Source organism: Mangifera indica, chromosome 9, assembly GCF_011075055.1.
Source record: "Mangifera indica cultivar Alphonso chromosome 9, CATAS_Mindica_2.1, whole genome shotgun sequence".
Taxonomy (NCBI): Eukaryota; Viridiplantae; Streptophyta; class Magnoliopsida; order Sapindales; family Anacardiaceae; genus Mangifera; species Mangifera indica.
In genome coordinates, this window is record NC_058145.1 from 15294575 (window position 1) to 15320694 (window position 26120).

Below are 26120 nucleotides of genomic sequence, written 5' to 3' on the forward strand. Positions count from 1 at the left end.
TAAAATATTTTTTATAACACTTGTTATATTGATTGAAAACATAGTTATTTTTGTTAAAAAAATTAATAAATAAAAATATAATTATAATAAAATCAAGATTATATTGATAATTTTTTAATATCTAAGGTAAAAAGAGTAATCGGATTATCATCTATATTATATATCATATCACCATTGGTAATAAAAAATTATTATAATATTTTATCACTGATAAAACAAATAAGATAATATAAATAATAAAAGATAGACCACCAAGATAATTTTTATTACACATGAACCACACAATCCCTAAAAACTTAAAAATCACCTCTTATTTATTCTTCTGTCAATGTCGATCAATCAATCAAACATGGAACTGTTTGATTGAGAATTGAGAAATTAACTCTTATAATTTATTCTATTCTGAAAATACAGAAATGTTTTATCCTTTCTTCTTCATGCAATAAGGGTTACCATTGACAAAAAATCACTCTGTCACGTCACTCTAGCCACCGAATTGAAATTGACTGAAGAAAAAATACAGCCAGTCGTCTTTACAGAAAAAAAAAAAAAAAGAATGGACCACCGGAGGAATTCTATGCCATAATATTATTCTTATTGATCTTTTGAATCAGAATGGCCATTGATTTGTCGATGGAATTACGCCAGAATTTCCTCCGAAGCCACAATGCAGATCCATCTCTGTCAGTGGAACAATTAAAGCTCTTGGAATATAAGTCAGAAAGTCTTGTAAATTAAACTTCCAAGAAGTAGAGTAAATGGCAAAAAATAAATCTCCATATATTTACAATTATTCTACATGTATTTTCTCATTACATGTCAAATTTGTCATCAATTGTTTCAAATAAATGTTTTTCAATCTATATTTAATAGTATATTTTAAAAAATTAATTTTTACATAAATGTGGTGACCGTCTATACTCACTTTTCACTAAATTCATGTTTTAATTCTCCGTAAACATTGATTTATTTGATATAATAATTATTATTATATTTTAAATTTATTTATTTAAGAAGTATGGATCGACTCCAAATTAAAATAAAAAAACCCTTAGGGGACGTTTGATTTGGGTAATGTTTTATTACTAAAATAGAAAGATTACCTTGAAGATAGATTACTTAGAAGATTACTGAGTATAAATGATTATTATGTTTGATAAAATTGGATAAGTATAAATAATTATTGTGTTTGGTTATAGGTAATAAAAGATTACTAATAAATTATTTTACTTAAATGTCATTGAATATAATTATTTTTAAATATTTTTTATATTATTTGTCATATTAATTAAAAATAAATTTATTTTTGTCTCAAAAAATTAATAAATAATAATATAATTATAATAAACTCAAGATTACCTCAATAATCTTTAAATATCTAAGGTGAAAGTGATAATCAGATTACCATCTATATTACCTGTCACGTCAGCATTGGTAATATAATATTACTGTAATCTTTTATTACTGACAAATCAAATAAAAGAATAAAAGATAGATTACCAAGATAATCTTAAAACCCCTTAACCAAACGGCCTTATAATAATTGAAATAATGCTAAATTTTTCACTGTTAATTTTAACGTAACATCCTCTTTTTTCAGAAAGCCAATAAATTCTTTTTAATTACAATGCTTTTGAACTTATGCCCATATTTGGAAGCTTAAATGTGTATCAACTACTCCCTACGTTATACTAATTCCTTAAAATTAATTAGTATCAAATATTTTATTGATAATTATTGGTTCTCTAACCTGTAAAGAAAAAAAAAACAAACTACTTCAATATTTCTTATTGTGGAGGTTAGGTTGCCAATCACCCCTGAAATTTAGTGAAAGAACAAAAGATTCACAGGTTTTATAATGATACATTTATACCCACTGAATTTTAGACTTTAATCAGACTTTGGACTGATCAAAAAATTGGATACACAAGTTGATCAGTTTGATCAACTAGGCGGATCAATGTCGAATGGAGAATTAAAAATTTTAAAAGAATTTATTAAATATATTTATTTGATAATATTAAATAGTAAATATACCTAATTTAGTGGTATTATGCAAAATTATAGTGTTAAGACTCTAATAAAACACTTATTGGAGCTTTTTTATCGCTAAATAAGTGTTTTGTTAAATAAATATATCACCCTCTAAACGGGCTATTTTTTATCTGAAACCACTTATTCATACCTATGAAAGATGGCTATTTGCCAGTCACAAGGGTAAAATATACAGCCATAGAGAATACAATATCTTTTTGAAATATCTTAAATTTTAATCTTTCAAATGATATAAAATTTTAATATTTCAATTATATGACAAGCTTCATATATCATCTTTTTGTTATAGGATTAAAGACAAAATAAGGGTATATTAATTCTACGAAGATTTTGTGTAAAAATTTATTTTTCGGTTCCAAGGATGTAAATGCTCAATTTCAAAACTTATTTGTCTCATTTTTCTTTCAAAACTTATTTGTGGGATGAGAAAATAACAAGAAATCACTCAGTTAGTCTCTCCAGCCACCAAATTGAAATTGAACACAGCCAGCCAGTCGTCTTGACAAAAAAAACTAAAATAGACCACCGCAGGAATTCTACGCTATAATATTATTCTTACTTGTCTTTTGAATCAGAATGCCCATTGATTTGTCGATGGAATTACACCGCAATTTCCTCCGAGTGCCACCCTGAAGAGTCCATCTTCTTTATCAGTGGAAAAATAAACTTCCTGGAAAATACATAAAGACAATTTTTTCTTTTTTCTTTTTTGGGGAGGACAATAAACTGGGTTAGTTTTCCTTATAAAAAAATGACTTCAATAATTTATATTTTTTGAACTTGAAGTATTAAAAATTTAATTTTTACATAAATTTGTCGATTTTATTATAATTAATTGGTATTATTACTTATAATTTCATGTGAATGCAGTACGTAGCAGGCAGCTCGATTCGAAATGAAAACAGTAATACTTTGTCCACTTGACTTTATGTTAGCCTAAAATTAATAAAGTATTTTATTTTCTTAAATTAAAAAAACAAATAGCATAGTAGGTTGGTGTTTATTTATTGTAACCAGAGTTGAACACAACTTAAGTCCAGTCCAGTGCCTAATTCGAAGAGAAGAATATCCAGAGGGTACGGACAAAGAAAACTTTAAATAATTCCATGTCCACATTATTTATATAATTATCAAAAAGTGACTTAACTATAAGGCATCAATCTACATTATTTTTTATACATAATTTAAATTTATAAATAATATATTATTATATAATTAGATATTATTTTATTTTTAATTTAAAATTATTTAATTATATAATGATATATAATCTATAAGCTCAAATTATATATCCAATCAAATATTTAGTTATTAAGTTTAATAAGTTCTCTTAATTTTCAACAAAAGAATAGTATTTATTACTTATGATTAAATGATTTTAAATTAAAAGAAAAAATAACTAATTATATTATTTAATCACAAATTATTATATCAATTTATAAAAATAAATATATAAAATTTTAATAATTTATTTATTTTCATAATTTTAGTTTTCGATAAAAGGGCTTACCTTAGCGCACTTTGAAAGAAAAAAACTAGCACAGGGTAATTTTTATGCTCAAATTGTATATCAAATCAAATATTTAGTTGTTAAATTTAATAAGTCATATAATTTTTAACCAAACAAATAATACAAATAATCTATAATTAAATGATTTTAAGATTAAAAATAAATAATTATATTATTTAATTACAAATTATCCTGAGAGGGACATATTTTAACCAAAGACCCCACTACCATTTATTCTCAGTGCTGGGAGTAGTAAGCACTGGGTAAAAATGAAGTCATTTTCTCAGCGGTCGTGGTGGGGTCTTACTATTCATTCCCACGTTCAAAAAAGTATTCGAGAAATTTAAACTGTTTGGATTTGCTTTGAAAATTACATTAACACAAAATTAATTTCTTAATTAGTAAATTAATTAAATTATGGGTTTGTGAGTAAGTGAGTCAAAGGAAAGACTACTAGGGTGGCTATGTGTATTGAAGCTTCAAACTAAAAAGAAACAAAAAGTTGGTTGTTAAGTCAAGCAGCCGGGTTCAGAATGAAAAGAGTAGTCCAATAGACCTATATAATGAATATAAATTTAATTTTTTTTAAAATTTAAAATTATATAATTATATAATAATATGTTATTATTTATAATTATTATTTTTAAACATTAATTATTACGAAGAAAACAGATAAGATGGGAAAGAATGGAAACCCCACCAAGTGTGAAACGTCCACTTAATTTGTTTCAGATGGTCAATAGTCTTTATGTTCATATTTTCAGAGCAATAACTTGGCAATTTCTAAATTTACTTCCAGACAACATCTTTCCTAGTCTTCCACCAAAATAACGTGGCACGATTAATTCCAAACTTTTTTTGTTTTTCAATTTTTGTTAAGTAAATCTTAACTTTGCCTATATAAGGCCCTCTTCACTCTCTCTTTGTTACCACCCAGCGCATACAAAGAAGACCTATTACTTCCCTTTCTCTTCTTCAAAACCTCTTCAAGCTTAACAACAATTCTTTCTTTTTCTTGCTTTCAATGGATCACCTCCCAAAATGTAAAGCAAATTATGTCCCCCTGACCCCTTTGAATTTCTTAAGCAGAGCTGCCTCTGCCTATGCCAACCGTACATCTATTATTTATGAGAGAACACGTTTCACTTGGGAACAAACATATGAGCGTTGTCGTCGGCTTGCTTCTTCTCTTCGCTCTCTCAACATTGTGAAGAACAGTGTTGTAAGTTTCTCTATATGTGTTGTTTTTCTGTTTAACAATTTTATTTTTAGCTAAGGATACTGAAATGATCTGCTGTATATTTATGTAGGTGTCTGTTTTGGCTCCCAACATTCCAGCCATGTACGAGATGCACTTTGCAGTGCCGATGGCCGGTGCTGTTCTGAACGCCATTAATACAAGGCTGAACGCTAAGAACATTGCCTTCATTCTGCGTCACTCAGAAGCGAAAGTGGTCTTCGTAGACTGCCAGTTCGTGTCATTGGCAAGCGAGGCGATGAGATTACTGCTAGGTGACTCTCAGACATATGAAATTCCTTTGGTCATCGTCATAGATGACGTAGACTCGCCCACAGGCGTTCGTCTTGGCGAGTTGGAGTATGAAGAACTAATCTTGAAGGGGAATCCAATGTTTGTCCCGGATGAAATCCAAGATGAATGGGATCCAATTACTTTGAATTATACATCGGGAACAACATCGGATCCCAAGGGAGTTGTTTACAGCCATAGGGGGGCTTATTTGAGCACTCTGAGCTTGATTTTGGGGTGGGAAATGGGGACTGCGCCGGTTTATCTCTGGTCTCTCCCCATGTTTCATTGCAACGGCTGGACTTTCACCTGGGGGGTCGCTGCACGCGGTGGTACCAACGTTTGTCTTCGCCACACGACGGCGTACGATATGTACCGCAACATTTCACTCCACAAAGTCACTCATATGTGCTGTGCACCCATCCTTTTCAACATTCTCCTCGAGGCCAAAGCACATGAGCGCCAGAAGATCGTTTCCACCGTACAAATACTCACCGGCGGCGCACCCCCGCCTGCGTCGCTGCTAGAAAAAATGGAACACCTCGGCTTCCACGTCACTCACGCTTATGGACTAACAGAAGCCACCGGTCCGGCTCTTGTTTGCGAGTGGCAATCCGAGTGGAACCACTTGCCACAACACGAACAGGCAAATATTAAGGCCCGTCAAGGGATCAGCATACTCGGCCTGGCGGACGCCGACGTAAAAAACATGGAAACAATGACAAGCGTCCCCCACGATGGCAAAACAATGGGGGAAATAGTTTTAAGAGGAAGCAGCATAATGAAAGGCTACTTCAAGGGCGAAGCCGCCACCTCAAAAGCCTTTAAGGATGGATGGTTTAAAACTGGCGACGTTGGCGTTATTCATCCTGATGGCTACATGGAAATAAAAGATCGATCGAAAGATGTGATAATTTCAGGAGGCGAGAACATCAGCAGCGTAGAAGTTGAAAACGTCTTATGCAGGCATCCAAAAGTGCTAGATGCTGCAGTGGTGGCAATGCCGCATAAATACTGGGGGGAGAGCCCGTGTGCTTTCATTGTGGCAAAAAACAAGACTGGCTCCGATCAGGATGCTGAAGAAGCTGATATAATTGCTTATTGCCGGAAACATTTATCCCATTTTATGGTGCCAAAGAAGGTCGAGTTCTTGCCGGAATTACCAAGGAATGCAACTGGGAAGGTTTTGAAGGAAAAGTTAAGGGCGATTGCTCAGAATTTTGTTGTGAGGGAGACGAAGAAATCATCTGAATTTTCCCATCCCGCTCAGCCTCCACAGATACTTGCGCTGTCTCGGCTTTGAATAAAGTGCGTTTAATTTTAATTAATTCTAAATAAGAAACATGTATATAGAGCTTATTATAGCTCCACGCTGTCATCAGTCCATGAGAGCAGAGAGTGGCTTATATCATATAGAGTTTGTTTTTATTCCTATCAAATTAATTAATGCCCAGCTTAAATATATATATATATATTATAAGTATAATTTTATATATAAATATCAAACTATTATTATATAAATATAAATAGATATTATTTTATTTTTAATTATTAATTATTTAATTATATAATAATATATTATCATTTATATATAAAATTTATCATCCCAAAAAAATACTTACATATTATGAATTATGAATCTTGTCTACTGCTATCACAACCATTCATGCTATTGTTATGATATTTTTCCAAAAAAACCAACGTCCAAATTTAGAGAAACTTAATTAAAAAATAATAATAATAATAAATCAATGTGCCCACTCATTTCATATGGGTGCATTCATTGTGTATATGTTATATACACTAGACCGACTCGTTAAAAGATATAAATAAGTATTTTAGTGTTTATAAAACACGTTATTTAATAAATGATGACATATATGATTTTTTTACTTAAAATCATCATATCATACTATATAATAATTGATATGACATTAACCCATTATACTTTTAAATAGAGTATTATTAAAACATTAATTATTGGACATATTAAAAAATATATAAAAATTATAATAGATTAATAGAGGATTTATCATTTTTAAATACAAAAGATTATATTTTTGTTAAGTTTATTGACAAATATTAATGTCACTTAAACTTATGGTTACTGTGAGAATAAGTTGTTACTCAATTCTAATATTATTTGGTCGTTGTTATAGAAGTTAACCAATGCAAATCAAAGATAATTTGAGGTAGATACTAATTTTGTGTTTCAATATCGAAAAAATATCAGTTGATGAAAGGATCATAATTTACAATAATCATATTATTAAAAGGTTTTTTTTTTATTACTAACACTTGATTATGATGTCTTACTAAATATCAATCTTGGTTGTGGATGGATGAATAATGAATTACAAATTTGTCGTAAATTCATTCACTACTAATATGACAGAGCCTATGGATGGTATACAAAAAAAAGTAGATGACAAGATTTAGAGGCTTTTGGTTATACAAAGTGAATTGACAATGGTTTCAAGTTTCATGAGATAGTTAAACTTAATAAATATGACTTTGTCTACTTCAAGTAACAAAATAAAATAACCTAGGAATAAATGGGTGGGGCGAAATGAAATATTTGAGAACTTACTTGGATAAACAAATTTATATTGTAGATAAGTGTTAAGATTATATGAACTTGTGTGAAGTATTATGAATAATTATGCATAATTAAGAAACGATCTTTCAAATGATATATATATTATATGATAAAGTGTCCATGCTCTCAAAATATCTATTTAAGAGTTTGTTCTCTATAGACTTTTGCCACCTCTTCTCACACAGCACAACCTTCACTTTCGTTTTTTTCCTTGCCAATCATATATACGTTAATGTACTCAAATGTTGCATAATGGCACAATATTTGTCGGTTTCTATCAACAGAGATGTCACTGCACTGGATAGAAATGGACCCTAAAGATGACTTATTTTGCAACAGTAACACCATGAAGACAACATTTGATTGAAAGTGGCAACCTATCACAATCTTTGATAAGCATGTGGTGACTGTTATTACCTGCAAGTCGAGTCCTTTAGGTTCAAGCACCGGGATATCGATTTCAAATATATAAATAAATAAATAAATATTATCAAATAATTTTAAAATAAAAATAAAATAATATTTAATTATATAATAAAATATTATGTATATTTATTTATATATATATATATAATATTATTAATGAGATATATATTTTTTTTATTATGTTAGTCGTTAAAAAAAGGAAATTCAATTCGGGGTAGCGGTGAAAGTGTGGTATTTAGATGGATAGGAAATAAAAGAGAGGACAGTGGAATCCTGCTTCACATGGAAGACGGTCCCATTACTGTCTCTAATAATTAATTCTCTACGTCAGAAATTATGGCCACCCTCTGAAACTGTCTGTAGATTTTTTTTTCAAGTTTCATTCAAGACATACAACCACCTGCTATTTTTCCTTCAACTTTTTTATTTTTTAAAATCGAAAAGTCAGAAATTGAAGGACGAATATTTTATTTGACATATATATATATATATATATATATATATATATATATATATATATATATTAATCTCCACGTGGAACAAGAAGTCCCCATAATTTCTATGGCAACTAAGTCTGATTTAGTTTCATCATTCATTGGCACCGCTAAAGTCGCCAACTTGCTTTTTTTTTTTTTCTTTTTAAATTGTGATTCTATCTATATTTGTTAAATCAAAGTTTTCTAAATATAATAAAAAATTAAATTTTTATTTTTATTTTAAAATTTTTGATATTTCAATAATTTTACTAACTTCCGGGATAACTTGCATTTTTACTATGAAATAATTTAATGTTGCTCAAGTTTGTCGGATTTTGAATATCCTTTAATAATTTATTTAATTATGAGTTTGGGAGATTATTTGAGAAACCAAGAAACTGTTAATCTTGGTTAGATATGGGCCTCCTCGTCCATGAATAATAATTGAATTTAATTATCAGGAAATTGATTTTTTTACTCGAAGTTGAGTTTACTTATACATTTATACTTCAGTTTTTACATTATAAATATTTTTATTATTTTATATGTTAAAATACTTAAATTATTTTTATCTTCAATTTTAAAAAATTAAACAAAGCAATACTATTTTTTGTTATGCATTACAGAGAGAGAATATATATAGATATTTGATATCAATATTTAAAACAAAATGTTAGATAAGAACAAATATAAAATATGTAAAAAAATAATGCCGGTCAATTAAGTATACATACTTTTGTATAAAAGAAACAAAGAAATAAAGAATATATTCTTTGCATAGAATATTACAGAAAATATATTCTTAAAAATATTTCTACATATTTGTTTGTTTCCATGTGTTTTCTGCATGTTTGTTTGCTTCCATGTGTTTTTTGCATGCTTATTTGTTTCCATATGTTCATTCACATGAATGTACATATGCATGTTTTTGCAGATATTTTCTACAAACGCATACATATTTGTTTGCTTTCCCGTAAAGATCATATAATATATAACATAAAAATATTTTATCTATATATATATCATCGAATTATCTTCCCATGCACGAAGAAACTTCTTGGATTAGCGGTGGGGACGCAATGACAGAACGACATGTAAGGTTTCCCTTTATAAAATGAAAGTATAATTGTATTGTACGAAATTTAATTCAAACCGAATTTGATTAAGTAATTCAATATAAATTACCAATTATATAATTCAATATGAATATCGATTTGATTTAAATCAAATTATTATTTTAATTGAAATTCAAACTAAATTCAAATCGAAAGGAGGGTTAAAGTGAAAGAACAGGTTGGCTGCAAACCAATGTTCATCATTTTTTTATATCTCACATATATCCATTTTTAATAAAAATGTTACTCAAGCTGGTTAATTGAGTATAATTTATTTTATAAAAATCAAGTATAGGTGATTGAGTTTTAAATTTGTTAAAATTATCAATTATAGAATTATTTAATCTCTCATCCATCCTTGAGTTGAGAGATTAAAAATTATCAAGTATGCTGGTGATCGAGTTTAAAATTTCTAGAATAGCATATTTAAACTCAAGTATGCTAATATAAAACTAGAGTTGTAATTAGTTTATCCAAAAATATTAGAAACACCCATTAGAAAGACAAATGAAGTAAATAAAGGAACAAGATAATCTCACATCAAATTTAACAGTTTTTATGTATAGTTTATATGTTATGAAAAAATTCATTTTAAAATATAATTTAAAGGTTATTATTAATTTTAAAAAACAGAATCAATTGAATTAGTTGATGCCAACTATATTAATTTAAAGATAATTCAATTTGTTTGATTAATCTTTGATTAATGATTATCTTCGATTACTCTTTCATTAATGTAATAAATGAATTAATATATTTTTCAGACATTTGCAATCAACTACTAGGAGAGGGCATACAAATTTCATGAGGCATACAAATTCTGAGTGCACATGTCACTTCGGATAAAGATGGACATCGTGACTATAATTGGAAATAAACTAACGTTTACTCAAAAAGCTATTTTTGGGACCACCTATTTCAAAATCTTATTAGATTTGGTGGAGCCAAGGTTTAAAAATGTTTTGATACATATGATGTTACAACATATAATCATAACATTAAACAATCTAGCCCTTGGCTTTCCCCTAACTTGTTTTTTGTCTGATTTTTATCCAAAACTGAATTTTCATATTTTTTAACTATCAATACAATATTATAATAACATGAAATCACAACATTAAATAATCTAATAACATGAAATCACAATAAAATTATAAACTTGAATCTAACCACATAAAATCATAACAAAATTATATTTCACATAAAATCATAAACATAAATTTATCTTACATTATTTGATTTTCAATTGTTAAACAAAAAAACACATAACATAAAAGTTTAAATCAAGACTGATCTGAATATGGATGATTTTGCTGTGAAATCTTTGCAACAAATGTGAATTATCTAAAGAAATTTGACAATTTTCGTCTTTCATTCCCTTGTGTCTAAGTTAAATCCTTTATAATGACCTTCTTTCACAAATTTTATTGTTCAATCACAGGTGACTTCTTTATTAAACTTTTTTTAATACTACAAAGATTTTTTCCTTTTGCTAAAAAGATGAAGAAAAAGAGATAAATTATTGTTGTGATATTTTTTTTCTATATGGGTTTTATCAATGAGAGTATTTTGAAAAAATAAATTACTGTTGTGGTATTTTTAATTAGAATTTGAGATGAATAACATACACATATACACAGTTTGAAAAAAGGATAAAAAAAAAATTCAATATCCCTTAATTTTGTCAATATCAATACTACAATTTAGAACCTATACCAGTTTCTTTCCTCCAAGTTTTTGCTAGAAGTGTATAAAATCATTCGATAATCGAACTGAATCAATTTTTAAATTTAAAATCAAACTAAAAAATAAGTTATTTGAAAAATTGATTTGGATATCGATTAAAAAATATAAAAAAGTCAGTTTAAAAATATATTTGATATGATATGAATCAGCCAATCATATATTATTAACTTAGTTTAATAGAGAAATTAATAAAATTTATTCATATTGGGAGAATAATGTTACTTATTTCAAATACTTGTCTTAAAGTATCCAATAAAACTATGTGTACCCACTTTGGGTACACAAATGTATACACAATCATATGTGTCATCATGTGATTGAATGATTTTGAATTAACATTAAAACAATAACCAATCATATGATGACATATATGATTGTGTATACATTTGTGTACCCAAAGTGGATACACATAATATTACTCTAAAGTATCATTGGATCGGCCTAATCAATTAAAGATTTGATAATAAATTTGATTATGAATGCATTTAATGGGTGCACGAATAGTCCGAATATCGTAGTAATACATAATAACAGTATCTAAATTGGGTTATGACTTGGATTTGTCTTGTAATTTAAAAGGGTTTGGTTGAACCCATAATATGGTTTTCTTAAGAAACTGCAATTACTTTTGAGAATGATAGGCTAAAAATTTTGAGATTTTGTGATTGAGAATTTTAGATCCTTATCTTATTAAATAAGAATTTTATTATTGGGCCAATTTTCCACTTAAAAGATGATGTCATTTTTTTAATAATAAAATTATATAAATTTATTTTAAATATACAAATAAATATATATTTGATGTGTGTCATGATGTGATTATGTGATTAAGAATAAAATAACACTTAATCATATGATAATACATATAAATATATACCTATTTATATACTCAAAATAAGTACATATAATATTGTTCTTTTTTCAATTTCTATATTTCGATTTTGGCTTTATGCTACCCATGTGCATTGGTTTATGACAAATTTTTTGTTTTTCATTTTATTTTCTCATGTGAAATTAATCCTTGATATTTTATCCACTTTGTTTAGAAATAATTAAAAACAACGGAATAACTATTAAAATCTCCCTAAAAATATTTTTAAAAAAAAACTAAAAAATATCAAACACTACTCGACAAAATTTTGAAACCCTTCAATAAGTGTTTTAATACCTTTTGAACAAAATGGTTGAGTTTAATATTAAGTGATTTCAAGAAAAAAAATAAAATCATAATACCTTTTTTTTTTTTTTTGGGAGTTAGCCAGCTTAGATTTTACAATTACGACTTTTCAATATCTGATTTTGATGGAAGATTTTTTTTTTTTTTTTGACTGATTAATTCTGGATGCAGAGCATATCTAAGTCATGACGTTCCTCCTGAAATTGAAACTGAAGAATTAAAAATATACAGAAAGAAAGGCACCTACAAATAAGCCTAAGTGCATTAAAAGAAGGAAGAAATGGCACATCATCGCACTACTACTGAAAGTGAGTGACTTTGGCTCCTCTTTGGGTGATTTGATAACAAAATGATCCTCCTAAAATGAACAAACTATTATCATGTGGGATTAAACAATTTTTTTCCCTTTTCTATGGCTTTGGTTTTAGGGGAATTTCAACCCATATCTTTGATGCTATGTGCACTTATAATCAGTAATATAGACTACTTGTATTACCAAGAAATGTTTTTTCAGACCAGAATTTTTTGATTCAACAAATATGCGTTTTCGATGCAATTACTTGTACAGAAAATTAATTCCAATTTCCAAAAGTCTAGTCAAGTGTAGGGGCTATGTACTTGAGCAATTCAAGTATGACATAACAAAAAAGGTCAAGAAGGACTAACAAGCATTTAAGATGTGACTAAGAACAGCACGACGCATCTCGGGCTCCTTCAGTTGGTCTTTCCACCAATACCATCCCAGCTGGGCTCTGAGCAGGCTGAGCTTTAGGCAATCTTTTAGCTGTTTTGAACCAAAACAAAGATTCTATGCATTAGAAGGATTAAAACCCCAGAAAAAGTTGAAATAATAGGAGCAATAAAATGACTCAAAATAAACAGTTTTGATCATATGACCAAAACAGTAGAAAAGAAAATTAATTATAGAGCAATAGATATATATTAAATGACTTATTCAAATCACTCTACATGCATGAGATCCAGTTTTTGAGCTTGTAACTGTTCTGGCACGGTCACGACTCTATTTGAGTTTTCAAAGTGTGCAACTAACAGAAACAAGTTTCTGTAACTTGATCAAGTACTAATAAGAGCTCAATCTTTCTAATAGATGCCATCCATTGTCTAGGAGGTAGAGAATGGACCAGTCAATCAGCTATTAAAAAATGTTGACTTCAATCCAACTAACATAAAACCTGTATCACTAAAAAAAGGTATAGAAGGATTGCAGGGTACAACACATTACAGTACTATGGTACCACATTTTTAAAAACTAAGCAAGATGTTTATCACAGCATCTTCTCCACTAATTAGGTGGTTAGCAAAACATAGCAAACAGAAAATAGAAGAGGAATGTTTGGATATCAAAAGAGTTAGCTTATTCATAAACAAAAGGTGGAAGTCTCCTCACATATTAATAATAATAAAAGAGGGTGTGAATACATAAGCTAAAGAATGATCAATTATGCAAGGCTGAGGTTTACATACATGATAACAGATGATTCTTGTACCATTATTCACAACTATTATCTGGATCACATGTTGTAGTGTAAATACAGGCAGGATGATCAAACCTTATAAAATTTGGCACTCTTGCATGTAATTTTAATCTTTGCAAAAAAAAAAAAAATATATATATATATATATATATATATATATTAATGAAGATGAATTAAAATGTGAACCAGTTGTCCTAAATTTTCACATCACAAATATCTTGATTAAGATGTTTTCTCTCGAAGCATAGTACTAATGCAGGTTGGAGTGGGAATGATGGCCATAGAAGAAAGAAAGATAAGACTGAAAGGTTCAATGGAGTTCTCTTTGAATTCCAGAAGATGTAGATATAAATCATCTTTATCGGAAATTTGTACCAGCCTCTTTTAGAAGGATAAACAAATAAGAAAATTTAAAAAAAAAAAAAGAGAGAGACAGTGGGATAAAGGGAAAAATTGTATGAGTTTGTTAATAGATAGAGGCTATAAATTATTCAATTGACAAACTAATATTGTAGTTACAAATATAACAGAAGTTACACCACAACAGAGTTCAACTGCCCAACCTAGACCTCCAACAAGGTCAACTTGATGCATTAGATTATTTAAATAGGTACACTTGATGCATTAGATTATTTAAATTGAATTAAGCATTTGAATAATGCTGACAAAGTAGCTCATCAGTTGAGCTTTATGAAATTCAAGAAGTCAGCAAATTGTTTCTCCTGTCCTACTTGTCAGATAGCTAGAACAGTGCTTCAAAAAAACATCAAAATGGAATTTAATCATGTTTAGAACCTGTTTCGAAGAGAAGAAGAAATTCTTAAGAAAGGGTGGAGTCTAACATCCAACTCTGCCATAAATAACAAAAATGTGAACAAACAATTTAGAGAATCCCAAACACATAAGATACCAAAATCCAGAAAACTTCTCACACTGGTCTAAAATTTTTTTTGAAATTTCCACATCTTGGCTTTGGACCATTAGATTAATATGACACCCAAAAGTTGAAAGTTTTCCTTTTGTGTTTGTCAAACATTGGCAGCTCGCTTTCCATAGGGAGCATTTAAATACCCAATGCAGATGATTATTTTAACTTATTGATAAAAGAGAGCTCACTAAACAAACAGACCAAGAAAAACAGTTTTTTTTCTCTAATTCCATAATTCCTCTTCTATGATTTGATGGTTCATCCACAAAATTACAATTGAAGGGCATGTTAACCCCAAACCACTATAAGATTAGAACTGCCTTTTACAGAAATGCTAGCCTAAGCAAAATAGCATAGAAGTAATGACTTGGAGGCAAACAGTTGTACTATAATACATGTAGCAAAGAAGCAGTAAAGGGATTTTGATGGAGACACTGATGAGATATTTCAGGTTCTAGCATCCCATATTTCAATTGGACTAATTGAATAAATGCACTCAGTGCAATATTACCTAAACAATAAAACCAAACATACATAATTTAAGTATACAAATTGGTACACACTTAATGTGTGTCATCAAGTGATTAGTGATTTTAAATTAACGACAAAGTAACACTCAATTATATGATAACACACATCCAGTGTGTACCCGTTTGTGCACTCATAGTGAGTATGCATAGCATTGCTCTTACCTAAATGCAAATTATATCTCCAACAACTTATTTTTATGTATCTAAGGTCCCTTTGACTTCAAAAGACATGAATACAATAAGTCATCAACCACTATTGAAAGCAAACACAATAACTTCAAATTTAGAATTGGGATAGAGGGTCCATGCATTACCGATGACTATATGTGTGTGTGTGTGCGCCATCATAAATCCTTTTAGCTAGATAATCTATATAACAGTGCACTTTATCCTCACTCAGCAGCAACAACAAAATAAATACATACCTATTTCATAAAAGATTTCATTCACATTATCAGCAGTTTTGGCAGATGTCTCAATAAAGAAAAGGCCACTTTCTTCAGCATAAACACGTGCCTCCTGCAAAAGCATTTGTTTGAAACACAATAAAGCCATATCAAATAGATAAGAAAACTGGGGGATTGAAACTAGTCCTTTTTGCCATTACAAACTAGTTAGACAAACTTACAGTAACTACACTAATGATAAACAAAACAAAGGAAATTGGCAATGAGAATAATTTAAGGCAAAAAGGAATTTCATTTAGTATTAATATCTTCTCCTTTTGTAAATGATGACTGGATCCTTGTTATGCAGCATGGCAATGGTTTGAAACCCAGACCTTCATGCGATGCCTAGGTGAAATTTACCAAGCTCGAGGGCATCTTTGATACTGCATATCTACAATTGACGAGACTATCCCTAGGCTCACCCTAAAGCCTAAGAGTAGAGGATGGGCATCATTCTAAATCCAAAGGGTAATTGGTATTAAGCCCTCCTTAAAAATAATCATCTCTATAATAATCCTAGAATTTTCTACATTTTTTTTTTTTTGTAGTTTAATACCTCTTCTAAGATAGTCACATCAAAGTCATCCCTACTTGGGGCCCTGTCCCCCAAAAACCACAATCATGAGTCAATTTATGAACATAAAATACAAATAATACTCATACCAACTGCAAAATGTTACTCTTTTTTCTTTATCCATCTTAATTGGTTTAGAATAGTGAGATTATTCTAGCTTTTTAGGATTTGTCCATGTGATACAGTGGTTTTTTTCCAGGGTGTTTCTGTTTTCACAGGCTCATAATTCTCATTGTAAAGAAATACCCCTTTTTAGATGGGTTTTTTTTTTTGTAGTAGTGGATTTATAATCCACTATCTAAGCTTTTTTTTTTTTTTTACATTAACATACATTTCTATGTTTCCTATAAAAAACAGAACAAAAAAAAAAAAACATAGAAACATGTCCATCACAATTAAAATATTGATGCAACCGTAGCTTAAGTTACATACTAGGATTATTTGGTAATCATAAATTGAAATATAAGAATTGGTCCATCTAAATGAAGAAGGATTATCCATCAAACAAATGAAAGCAAAACAAGTTATAGCAAAAAATATGATACTAAGTAATTACAGGAAAAATTAACTGAAAAAGTAGTACTCACTTCAGCTGTTACTTTCCTTTTGTCTTCCAAATCAGCCTTATTCCCAGCAAGCGCCATAACCATGTTAGGATTCCCTGTAACAATTCCAAAACGAACAAATAAGAATAAAACTAAGATACAGCCAAAAAAAAAAAAAAAAGCGAAACGAAAAAACCTTGCTTCTGGAGTTCCTGCACCCACTTCTTAGCTCGTGCAAACGAATCCTATAATTCCGAATCCAATCAAAGCCAATATAAAAAGGCAAGTAATTTCATGACAATACTGAAAGCAATAACAAAACTTACAGTGCTAGTAATGTCATAAACAATAATAGCAGCAGCAGCACCTCTGTAATACATTGGAGCCAAACTGTGATACCTCTCTTGGCCAGCAGTGTCCCATATCTCAAACTTCACAGTCGCATCATTCACAGCCAACGTTTGCGAAAAGAACGCCGCCCCTATTGTCGACTCCTATCGAAACCTCTTTCAACTGATCTCATCACTATAAATTAAACTATAAAACCTCTTCAATCTAAATATAAGAGTAATAATAAACCTGGAATTCAAGAAATTGTCCCTTCACAAAGCGCAATACGAGGCTGGATTTACCGGCGCCCATGTCCCCCAACAGAACCTGAGAGAACAAGTCACAATTGAGATTGCTCTTCAATTAATTAAATTTCAATTGTTTAAGATGTTCTACTCACGAGCTTCGCATTGAGATTGTTGCGTCGGATCGTTGCCATTAACTTCAAACAAAGGCACGGAGACAGGGAGTAGACAATTAGGAAGAAGGAGAGAGACAAAAATGAAGGGTGTTTTTGTTCTACTGCCTGCTTTTTCAACTGACAAAACCATGAACGGCCGGATTTTTTTGAAACTTCTAATGGGCCGCGTAAATTCAATTTTGGGTCATCCGTTATTTGAATTTTCCTTTAGAATTCACTCGTAAAAATGGTTCCTTTAAGAGGATTTACTAATGAAAGTTTGTTTTAAGTTACTCAAATAATTGTATAAATTCTCTTTAATTCTCTTGTATTGTCAACTTTTGCAAAAAGGGTTCAAGTATTCGTTGCTTTCATCGCTCTTTGCTACAATTAGGATTAAATTCGAACCGAATTTATTTAAATCCGATTCAAATAAATTCAAAATATTCAAATAAATTCGAAACAAATCAAGACCCCCACTTTAGAACAATAAGCTTTTAGGGCAAATATTTAGATGGGGGTAAGTAGTTGTCATGTCAAAGATTTTCCACAACAAATCAAGACTTTCAATTTACAAGTTTTCTAAATTTATTAGAAAATCAATACAACACTTATATTTGCAACAAATAAAGAATAAAAGTATTAAGATTCACTTAATGAGTTTGATACTAACTTTATTTTTATACCAAGATTTTCACCATTTCACCTTAATAAAATAAATAAATTACATTATGTCACTCTTCTTTGCCTCAATGACATTTTATCACCTCAAACTTAAAAAATGATACTTTCCCTCCACCGTTAGGTTCTATTAGTGAAATTTTACATTGTAATGTTTACTAAAGATAAATGAGATTTGGTCCCAAAAATTTTATTAGATGCATTTCACCTTTGGGTTATATTATTATTTTTTATTAATATTTATAAAAAAATTAATTGTAAAGATTAAAACAATTGTTGACAATAAATATCATCGATGAACTAGTTAAGTCTGATTTCGATCAATTTACATTTAAAATCGTAAGATTTTGGTCAGAATTTTACTAAGATGATGTGATTCCAACTAAATTATATCATCTCAATATGGTTATGATATGAGTCACATCATTTTTGTAAAATTCAAATTGAATTTCAATAGGATTGTGGGATTCCAAGCATAATTGCATAGGACAATGCAACATCCTACCACTTTTTGATTGCACCCCAACAATTATCACAAGACAACAATCATCAATCAAGGTAGATTATTTGAAAAGGCAATAAAAATCTAAGATTTCTCTTAGTTAACTTAGCTTTGACTAAGTTTTGGCCGCCACCAATTCTTTAGCAAGGGCATTTCCCTAGTGAGCTTGTGGTCGAATTTGGGGCAAGGTTGGCATGGTTAAAGTTATAAATAGAGTTTTGATTTTTATCAATTAAAAATATGAGTTTGATATATGATGTTTTAACTTAATAAAGGAAACGTAATTTAATTGTGTTCATTAGTGTACGTAATATTATCCTTATAATATATTATCTACAAACTCGTGGAAATACCCTTAAATTATTATAATTAATGTTTTAATTTTCATGATAGGTTAAAAAATATTTTTTTTCAAAGTTGGTGGATGAAAGAGTTATTCTAGATTTAAAACAAAGATCGGGTGGAAAATAGTCATCTTGGCAATATTTAAATATAAAAAGATTCACTTTTTCAAAGTCCTCTTAAGTGACTGTGAAATAAGCAAATATTATATTTAAAAATTAAAATATTCATATTTAATTATATCTTTAGTTTCAATAATTTTGAATACATATATTTTATTTTTTTAATCCCTTGTATTGAATGATTCACTTCTAAATTAATAAACATAATATATGCATAATCATTTTGTATGTATAAATAATATATATTTATATATTATTATGTGAGCAAGTATTATTTTATTATTATTTAAAATCATTTAATTAAATAATAACCATATAAAATATATATATTTATTTATATATTTAAAATAGTTCGTATAGTTTTATTGTATTAATAAAGCTAAACAAATGAAACCTTTACTTTGATATGAAAATTTATCAATTGCATATCTTTAATCAAGCAATTTAACACAAATGTGTTGGCACTTGGCCCCCGCCACCAACTAATTTCAAGTGCATCTTGTGATAGTTGTGCCGCTGATGTGGCATCCATGTTTCTAAGCTGCATAAAGTCCACTAAAAATGATATCGCAATTCAAAACCAAGAGCCTTGCTGGACAATTTTCATAATGGTTTTAGTGCATTCTTCAAGTTACACTCACAGAGTTTTAGTGCATTTTTTAAATTACACTCATGAAGTTTAAAAAATTTAAAGTCTTACCTATGAGTTAACTTCCATTAAAAAAAATAAGGATAAAACTGTTATTTCATTAATTATATTAAAATAATATAAAATTCATTATATTTTCTCTCATAGTTTTAAAAACTAACAACTTCATCTCTGTCTAAAGTTTTCTAACTTTCAAAAGTAATATTTTTCTCCCAAAATCTAGGAATTATTTTCCAGAGGTTCTCCGATCACTATCTTTGACAACCGATGACAACGCTTTAACCCACTACTTGTCGACCACTAGATCTTCACTCTCTGGTGGAAGAAAAGGCTTCGTCAATTTTAGACGAATCAATGAAGATGCATGGATTCGTTTGAATCGACGAAGACCCTTGTCTCTATCGATTCTAGAAGCATCGACGAAGATAGGTCTTTGTCGATTCTTCTAAAATCGACGAAGATAAGTCTTCGGTGTACCACCCAGAAGCTTCTAAGGTGGCCAATGAGATGGTGGGTTAAAGCTCTTTCTCCGATGGTCAGAGATGGTAAACAAAAAATCTCTGGAAATTAAACCCTAAAGTTTAGGGGGATGTGACTTTTGAAAGTTAAAAAATTTTTGGTAGAAGTAAATTTGTTAGTTTTTAAAACTGTGGGGGGAAAACTTAATGAATTATATATTATTTTAATATAATTAATGAAATAATGATTTTACCCTTATTTTTTTTAACCAAAGTTAGCTTATGGATGAGACGATGCAAATGGTTAAAATAGATAGTAAAATTGGATTTAATTTAATTAATATAAAAAATTAAAATTTTAATTTAATATTGAGATTTAACCTAAAATCTCTTTTATTAATATTTTATTTTATATATATATATGACCTAATTAAAATTATTTAGATTATATAAACATTTTATTTTTAAATAATTAATCAATATAATTATTAATTTAATGATTTGATTATTGATCCGACCGAGTTAACTTTTTTTTTTTTTAATCAATATTCAGTATGATTCGGAAAACATTGGCTTTTAGTGTTACCCAGGTCTACCCATAAATTCAATTTAATTAAATGAGTAAAAGCCGACAAAACAAAGTCAACCAGACAGACGGGTAGCGTAGTCAACCTGGTTAATGCGAAAACGACCACTCTCAAGTAAACCAACGACTTGACCCAATCCAGCTGCCTCTCATTTCTTTTTTTAAATCGGCATTTACAATAATGGTTTTAAGACAGATGGTCCTCAACAAACATTCGCCCACCTCTACAGTAAATTCCATTTTCGCTTGCACATTTGTTCTTTCATTGCGGATTAAAAAAATTCATTCACCCAATCAATTGTTATGTTATTTATTAAATAATAAAATTATGTATATTATTATTAATTTTGAATTATCTAATTATATTATTATATGTAATTAATTATATACAAAACTATATATATATAATATTAATTATTATTTAAATATATAAATAATAGAAAGAGTAGAGTCGTGATGTACACGGGATGACTGAAATAATTGGACTTCAAAGTTGGGGACAAATGGTCCCAAAGCAACATTAAAGTATAGAACATGCACTGGGTAGATAGATCGCCATTACACCAGTATGCTTTGTCATCTTTGCTTGCAAATTGCATTACTCCAACTCCTCCTGTCCTCATCTCCCAATTCCAATTACTATTCTTATTTTATTCTTACAAATTGAGAAATTGTTTAATACATTTGTTCTAAGTTTGTTTAGATATAAGCTTTTGAAATGAAGTGCAAAACCTAATAAATTATTTGATTTATAAATTGCATGATTTGATTAGTTAGATTCAAATGGTATACATTTATACAGTATATCGTTAATATACTCGATCAGATTCTATTCGATTAGAAAATTGCATAGGCACTCGACGCAACTCAACCATGTTCGGTTGCCTGGATTTACAACTAAATATTAAATTCACAAATTAAAATAAAATATTTAAATTATCATGAGTTGAATATAATATTAAAACTTATATTGTAAATAAAAATAAAAATTAATGTTGGTATTTGTCTTTTAATAATCAGCTATTATTAATCAACTGAAAAAAAAAAAAATTCTAACAAGTGGAGTGATCGGAGTCAGATAATGTGAATATACATTTGAGAAGATGCACGTCACCTTCACTGGTTCCACTTGTAATTTTGTTTTCAATAAAAAATGAGCATAAATAAAATGAAAATTTATATACATAAATAATAATATATTATTATGTAATTAAATATTATTTTATTTTTAATTTAAAATTATTGAATCATATAATAAAATATTATTATTTATATACATAATTGTATACATAATTTGATACTTCTCTCTCCATAATCCTCTTGGTGGAAAAAATCTAGTGCCTAGACAGGTAATAGTATATATATGCAAGGTTTTCAAAATCAGACCAGAATAAAAACCGTTTTAAGTATTGGTTTTAGTCGGACCGGTCGGACTGTTTGGACCAATCGGTTGGACCGGAATTATAGTTTTATGTAAAAACCTAAAAAAACTATATTTAATTAGTAATTACATATACTTTACATAATATGTTTTATATTATGCATACTTTTCAATTTTCGCAATTAACAAAACATATGCATTATTGAACAGAAATCTAATAAGTAATTTACTGTTTCAATACTTTAAATTCAAACAAACTAAAGCATTGTTTTTTCAAACAGTTTACAAATTCAAGTGATAATATACTGTTTAAACACAGTCAATTCAAACAAACAAAAACATTTTTTTTTCAAAAAGTTTACAATGCTTTGTGATAATATACTGTTTAAACATAGTAAATTCAAACCAACGAAAACATTGGTTTTTCAAACAGTTTACAAAGCCTTGGATACACAGCAGCTTCTCGTCGTTGTCTGAGAAGTCGCCAGTCACAACAGCAACAGAACCTCGTCGTCGTTAGCCGTCGTCTGAACCTCAGAAGTCGCCGTGAAAGATTGCAGTATTGTCGTGAAACTGCTGTCTTGTGAGCCTGCAAACCACCACCCCTCGACAATGTCGTCGTCGTCGGCAGGAGTCTTTAAACCGTCGTCTGCAAGAGATGAATCAACGACAGTTTATTAATACATGCAGTCGGAGAAATTCGTCGGCTGCAGCAAAAACCTTTTGTGTCTGCGTGCAATGCAAGGAACAGGGTATAGGAGGAAAGAAATAAAACTGTTGCTTTGATAGTTTATAATACGCAGCTTCTGAACTGGAAACCGCCTTGACCGGTTGGACCGTGGTTCAGACACGAACCGATGGTTCGACCACGGTCCAACCCGAAATTAACATTATAATGGTTTTATGTTAAACAGTAACCGCCCATAGTGTTGGTTCACGGTTCGATCGGTCAGACCGATTGATCCGGTCCGATTTTGAAAACCTTGTATATATATATATTTTATATATAAATATTATTATATAATTGAGTAATAATTTATTATTAATTTAAAATTATTTAATCGTATGATAATATATTATACGTATAATTTGACATATAAAAACAGTGAATGCACTACAAATTAGGTTAGGCAAAAGTTGAAGAAAGAGGGAGGAAAGAGAGGAGATTAATATTAAAACAGGTGCAATGATTGAAGTCCACAAGGAAGGAACTCGATTAGTCCTCCTTCCTTCACCAAACAAAAAACCAACGAAGCACAAGTTCTACTTGTACAAGTATTATGTGACATTGCGATGATGCCAAATGCCTTGTGAAATCCCAAATCTACCCCCAACTAAATCTTTTCTTTAGATTCGGTCTAATCAAAAGAAGACTCTCCCGTTTATCTCTTCCAATTTATTAATTTATTAATTCCCTAAATTGTTGAGAATTATTTTGAAAAACTTTCTTTTTAGGTGGCCGAGGTATGACTAACTATTTACAGACAAATCCTAAATAATGCAACACAACCCTCCCAACAAACCCAAAATGACTAGTTGGCACATAAAAGTTCCTCTTTATACTATTTTAAAGTGCAAGTTACCATTAGAAGTCACCGTGATGTGTTGATAAAGATGGAATTCACATTAATTAATGTGTTAAAAAAACTTTTCTAAACAACGTGTTTTGAAAAGTTTTCGATACTAAGAAGTCTAAATTTAACGGGATTTTAGGACACTTTAGAGATTTAGTAAATTTTAAAAACGTAAAAGTCTCTTATATTGAAAATATATATTCCAATAATTCTCACTCAAGTATAAATTTTAATTAAATTTAAATTTTAAATTATCCTAAATAAATGAAATTGATTCTAAAAATTTAACGCACTCATGATAAGTAAGTACAATTTATTCATTTGTCATCATATTTTAACTTGTTTTTATAATTTTTTTACTAGAAAATATAATTATTTCAATTTAATAATTAATAAGTTAAAAATTTATTAAAAATATATTTAAGTTATAATATTGAGTTTATAGAATCGAACTCAAACTTGATTATTCATATCACGTTTAAACTTAAGTTTAACTCTATTAAAATTTGTTGGATTCGAGTGTAGGCTCGAATCCATTTATCCACCCTTATTTATGAGGTTTAATGATTTTTTTTTTAATTGAAGAATAATTGATATTTTTCAAATAAATTTTATGAAAAATTATTTTCTACATATTTTAACGCCACAAGTAATTAAAAACAAAATGTATTAATTAATATATCAATTTGGTAAGATTTTTATTTTTTTAATATAAGATTTGAATTTTATGAAATTATTCGATCAATTTATATAATTATTTAATATTATTTATCGTGACCCTATTTAGATCCCTATTTTATCTTGTAACTTTAATTTTAGGCATGAAAGCACAATTCCCACCTATTAACTTTTAAAAATCCAAATACCTATCTATTTACTGTTATGAATAGGGGTAAAATTGTCATTTCATAAAAAATAATTTATTTTTCCCTAAGTTTATAAATCTGATTTCCTCCCATGAAGGTTTGAAAAATCACATTTTTCTCTTAGGGTTTTGAAACTATCACTAGAGACGGTGGAGTTCGTTGTCTCCAATCGCATTTTCTGTCTCATCCAATTTCTCTCTTCCTCCTAGTCTAAAACTCTAAATCTTGATCGAAGATCGTTGACGTCAGATGTTACTTCTAAACGATCTATTGTGTGATAGATCTTCGACGATGTCACTTCCAATTGTAATCTTTGTGGCCTTTTCATGATCGTGTTTTCGTCATGGAGGCTAGAGGGAGCGTCAATAGATGAAAGGTCGGCCGAAGAATGTCGTTGGAGAAGGAATGAAACCCTAGAGGGGAAATGACAATTTTTCAAACCTTCAATAGGGGAAAAACATGATAGTATTTTATTTTTTTAATATTTTTAGTTAAATGATAATTTTACCCCTATTCATAACAGTAAATAGGTGGATATTTAGGTTTTTAAAAGTTAATGGATGATAATTTATCCTTTCATTAAACCTTGAGTGGGAAATTGTCCTTTGGCCTTAATTTTATTATTCTTCAAATTTGATTTATAATTAAAAAGGCTAAAGGACTATTTCACCACTAAGTTTAAGTGTTATCTCAAAGTCACACCAATGAATTTTGAAAAACCTAAAATTTTACCCATCCATTAAAAATCACAGTTATGATTATGAGCAAAATAGTTATTTAATAAAAAAATTTAAATATCTAAAGTTTTGTTATATTTTTCCCTCTCAGCTTAAAAACTCATAATTCAGCCCCCACCTGAAGTTTGAAAAATCAAAATTTCCCCCATAGGGTTTGCAAATCATGGTTGGAGTCACTAGAGATGATTGTCTTCGGTGGCGTTGGCTCTCCTTCCCGGCTCAACTGTCCATATCAATCACTTTCCAGCCATCGGCGTAGGCTATTTCATCTGACAAAGATAAAATCGTCTTCGTCGGATTATCTTAGTCTTGGATGAAGACGAAATCATCTTTGTCTG

General features: G+C 29.3%; 2 protein-coding genes across 2 annotated transcripts; one reads left to right on the forward strand and one right to left on the reverse strand.

Annotated features, from left to right (window-relative positions):
• The first annotated feature begins 4476 nt into the window (after positions 1–4476).
• LOC123225057 (trans-cinnamate:CoA ligase, peroxisomal-like) lies at positions 4477–6557 on the forward strand. The gene is made up of 2 exons (XM_044648903.1): positions 4477–4787; positions 4876–6557. Exons 1-2 carry the CDS (start codon positions 4590–4592, stop codon positions 6394–6396), a joined length of 1719 nt encoding a protein of 572 aa, XP_044504838.1. The 5' UTR covers positions 4477–4589; the 3' UTR covers positions 6397–6557.
• Positions 6558–13099: 6542 nt separating this feature from the next.
• Positions 13100–18084, reverse strand: LOC123224976 (ras-related protein RHN1). The gene is made up of 7 exons (XM_044648783.1): positions 17885–18084; positions 17734–17811; positions 17481–17648; positions 17351–17399; positions 17197–17270; positions 16012–16105; positions 13100–13416 (listed from the first exon to the last, which is right to left on the reverse strand). The coding sequence occupies exons 1-7, from the start codon at positions 17921–17923 to the stop codon at positions 13316–13318; spliced, it is 603 nt and encodes a 200-aa protein (XP_044504718.1). The 5' UTR covers positions 17924–18084; the 3' UTR covers positions 13100–13315.
• Between the last annotated feature and the right edge of the window lie 8036 nt (positions 18085–26120).

What these genes read in the sequence shown, in the direction of transcription:
- LOC123225057 (XM_044648903.1), top strand. Translation starts at nt 4,590, where the DNA reads ATGGATCACCTCCCAAAATGTAAAGCAAATTATGTCCCCCTGACCCCT. An exon ending in ACATTGTGAAGAACAGTGTT is followed by an intron (nt 4,788 to 4,875) that starts GTAAGTTTCTCT and finishes ATATTTATGTAG; the next exon opens with GTGTCTGTTTTGGCTCCCAA.
- LOC123224976 (XM_044648783.1), bottom strand. Translation starts at nt 17,923, where the DNA reads ATGGCAACGATCCGACGCAACAATCTCAATGCGAAGCTC. An exon ending in GACAATTTCTTGAATTCCAG is followed by an intron (nt 17,649 to 17,733) that starts GTTTATTATTAC and finishes AGGTTTCGATAG; the next exon opens with GAGTCGACAATAGGGGCGGC. An exon ending in TGAAATCTTTTATGAAATAG is followed by an intron (nt 13,417 to 16,011) that starts GTATGTATTTAT and finishes GGTTCAAAACAG; the next exon opens with CTAAAAGATTGCCTAAAGCT.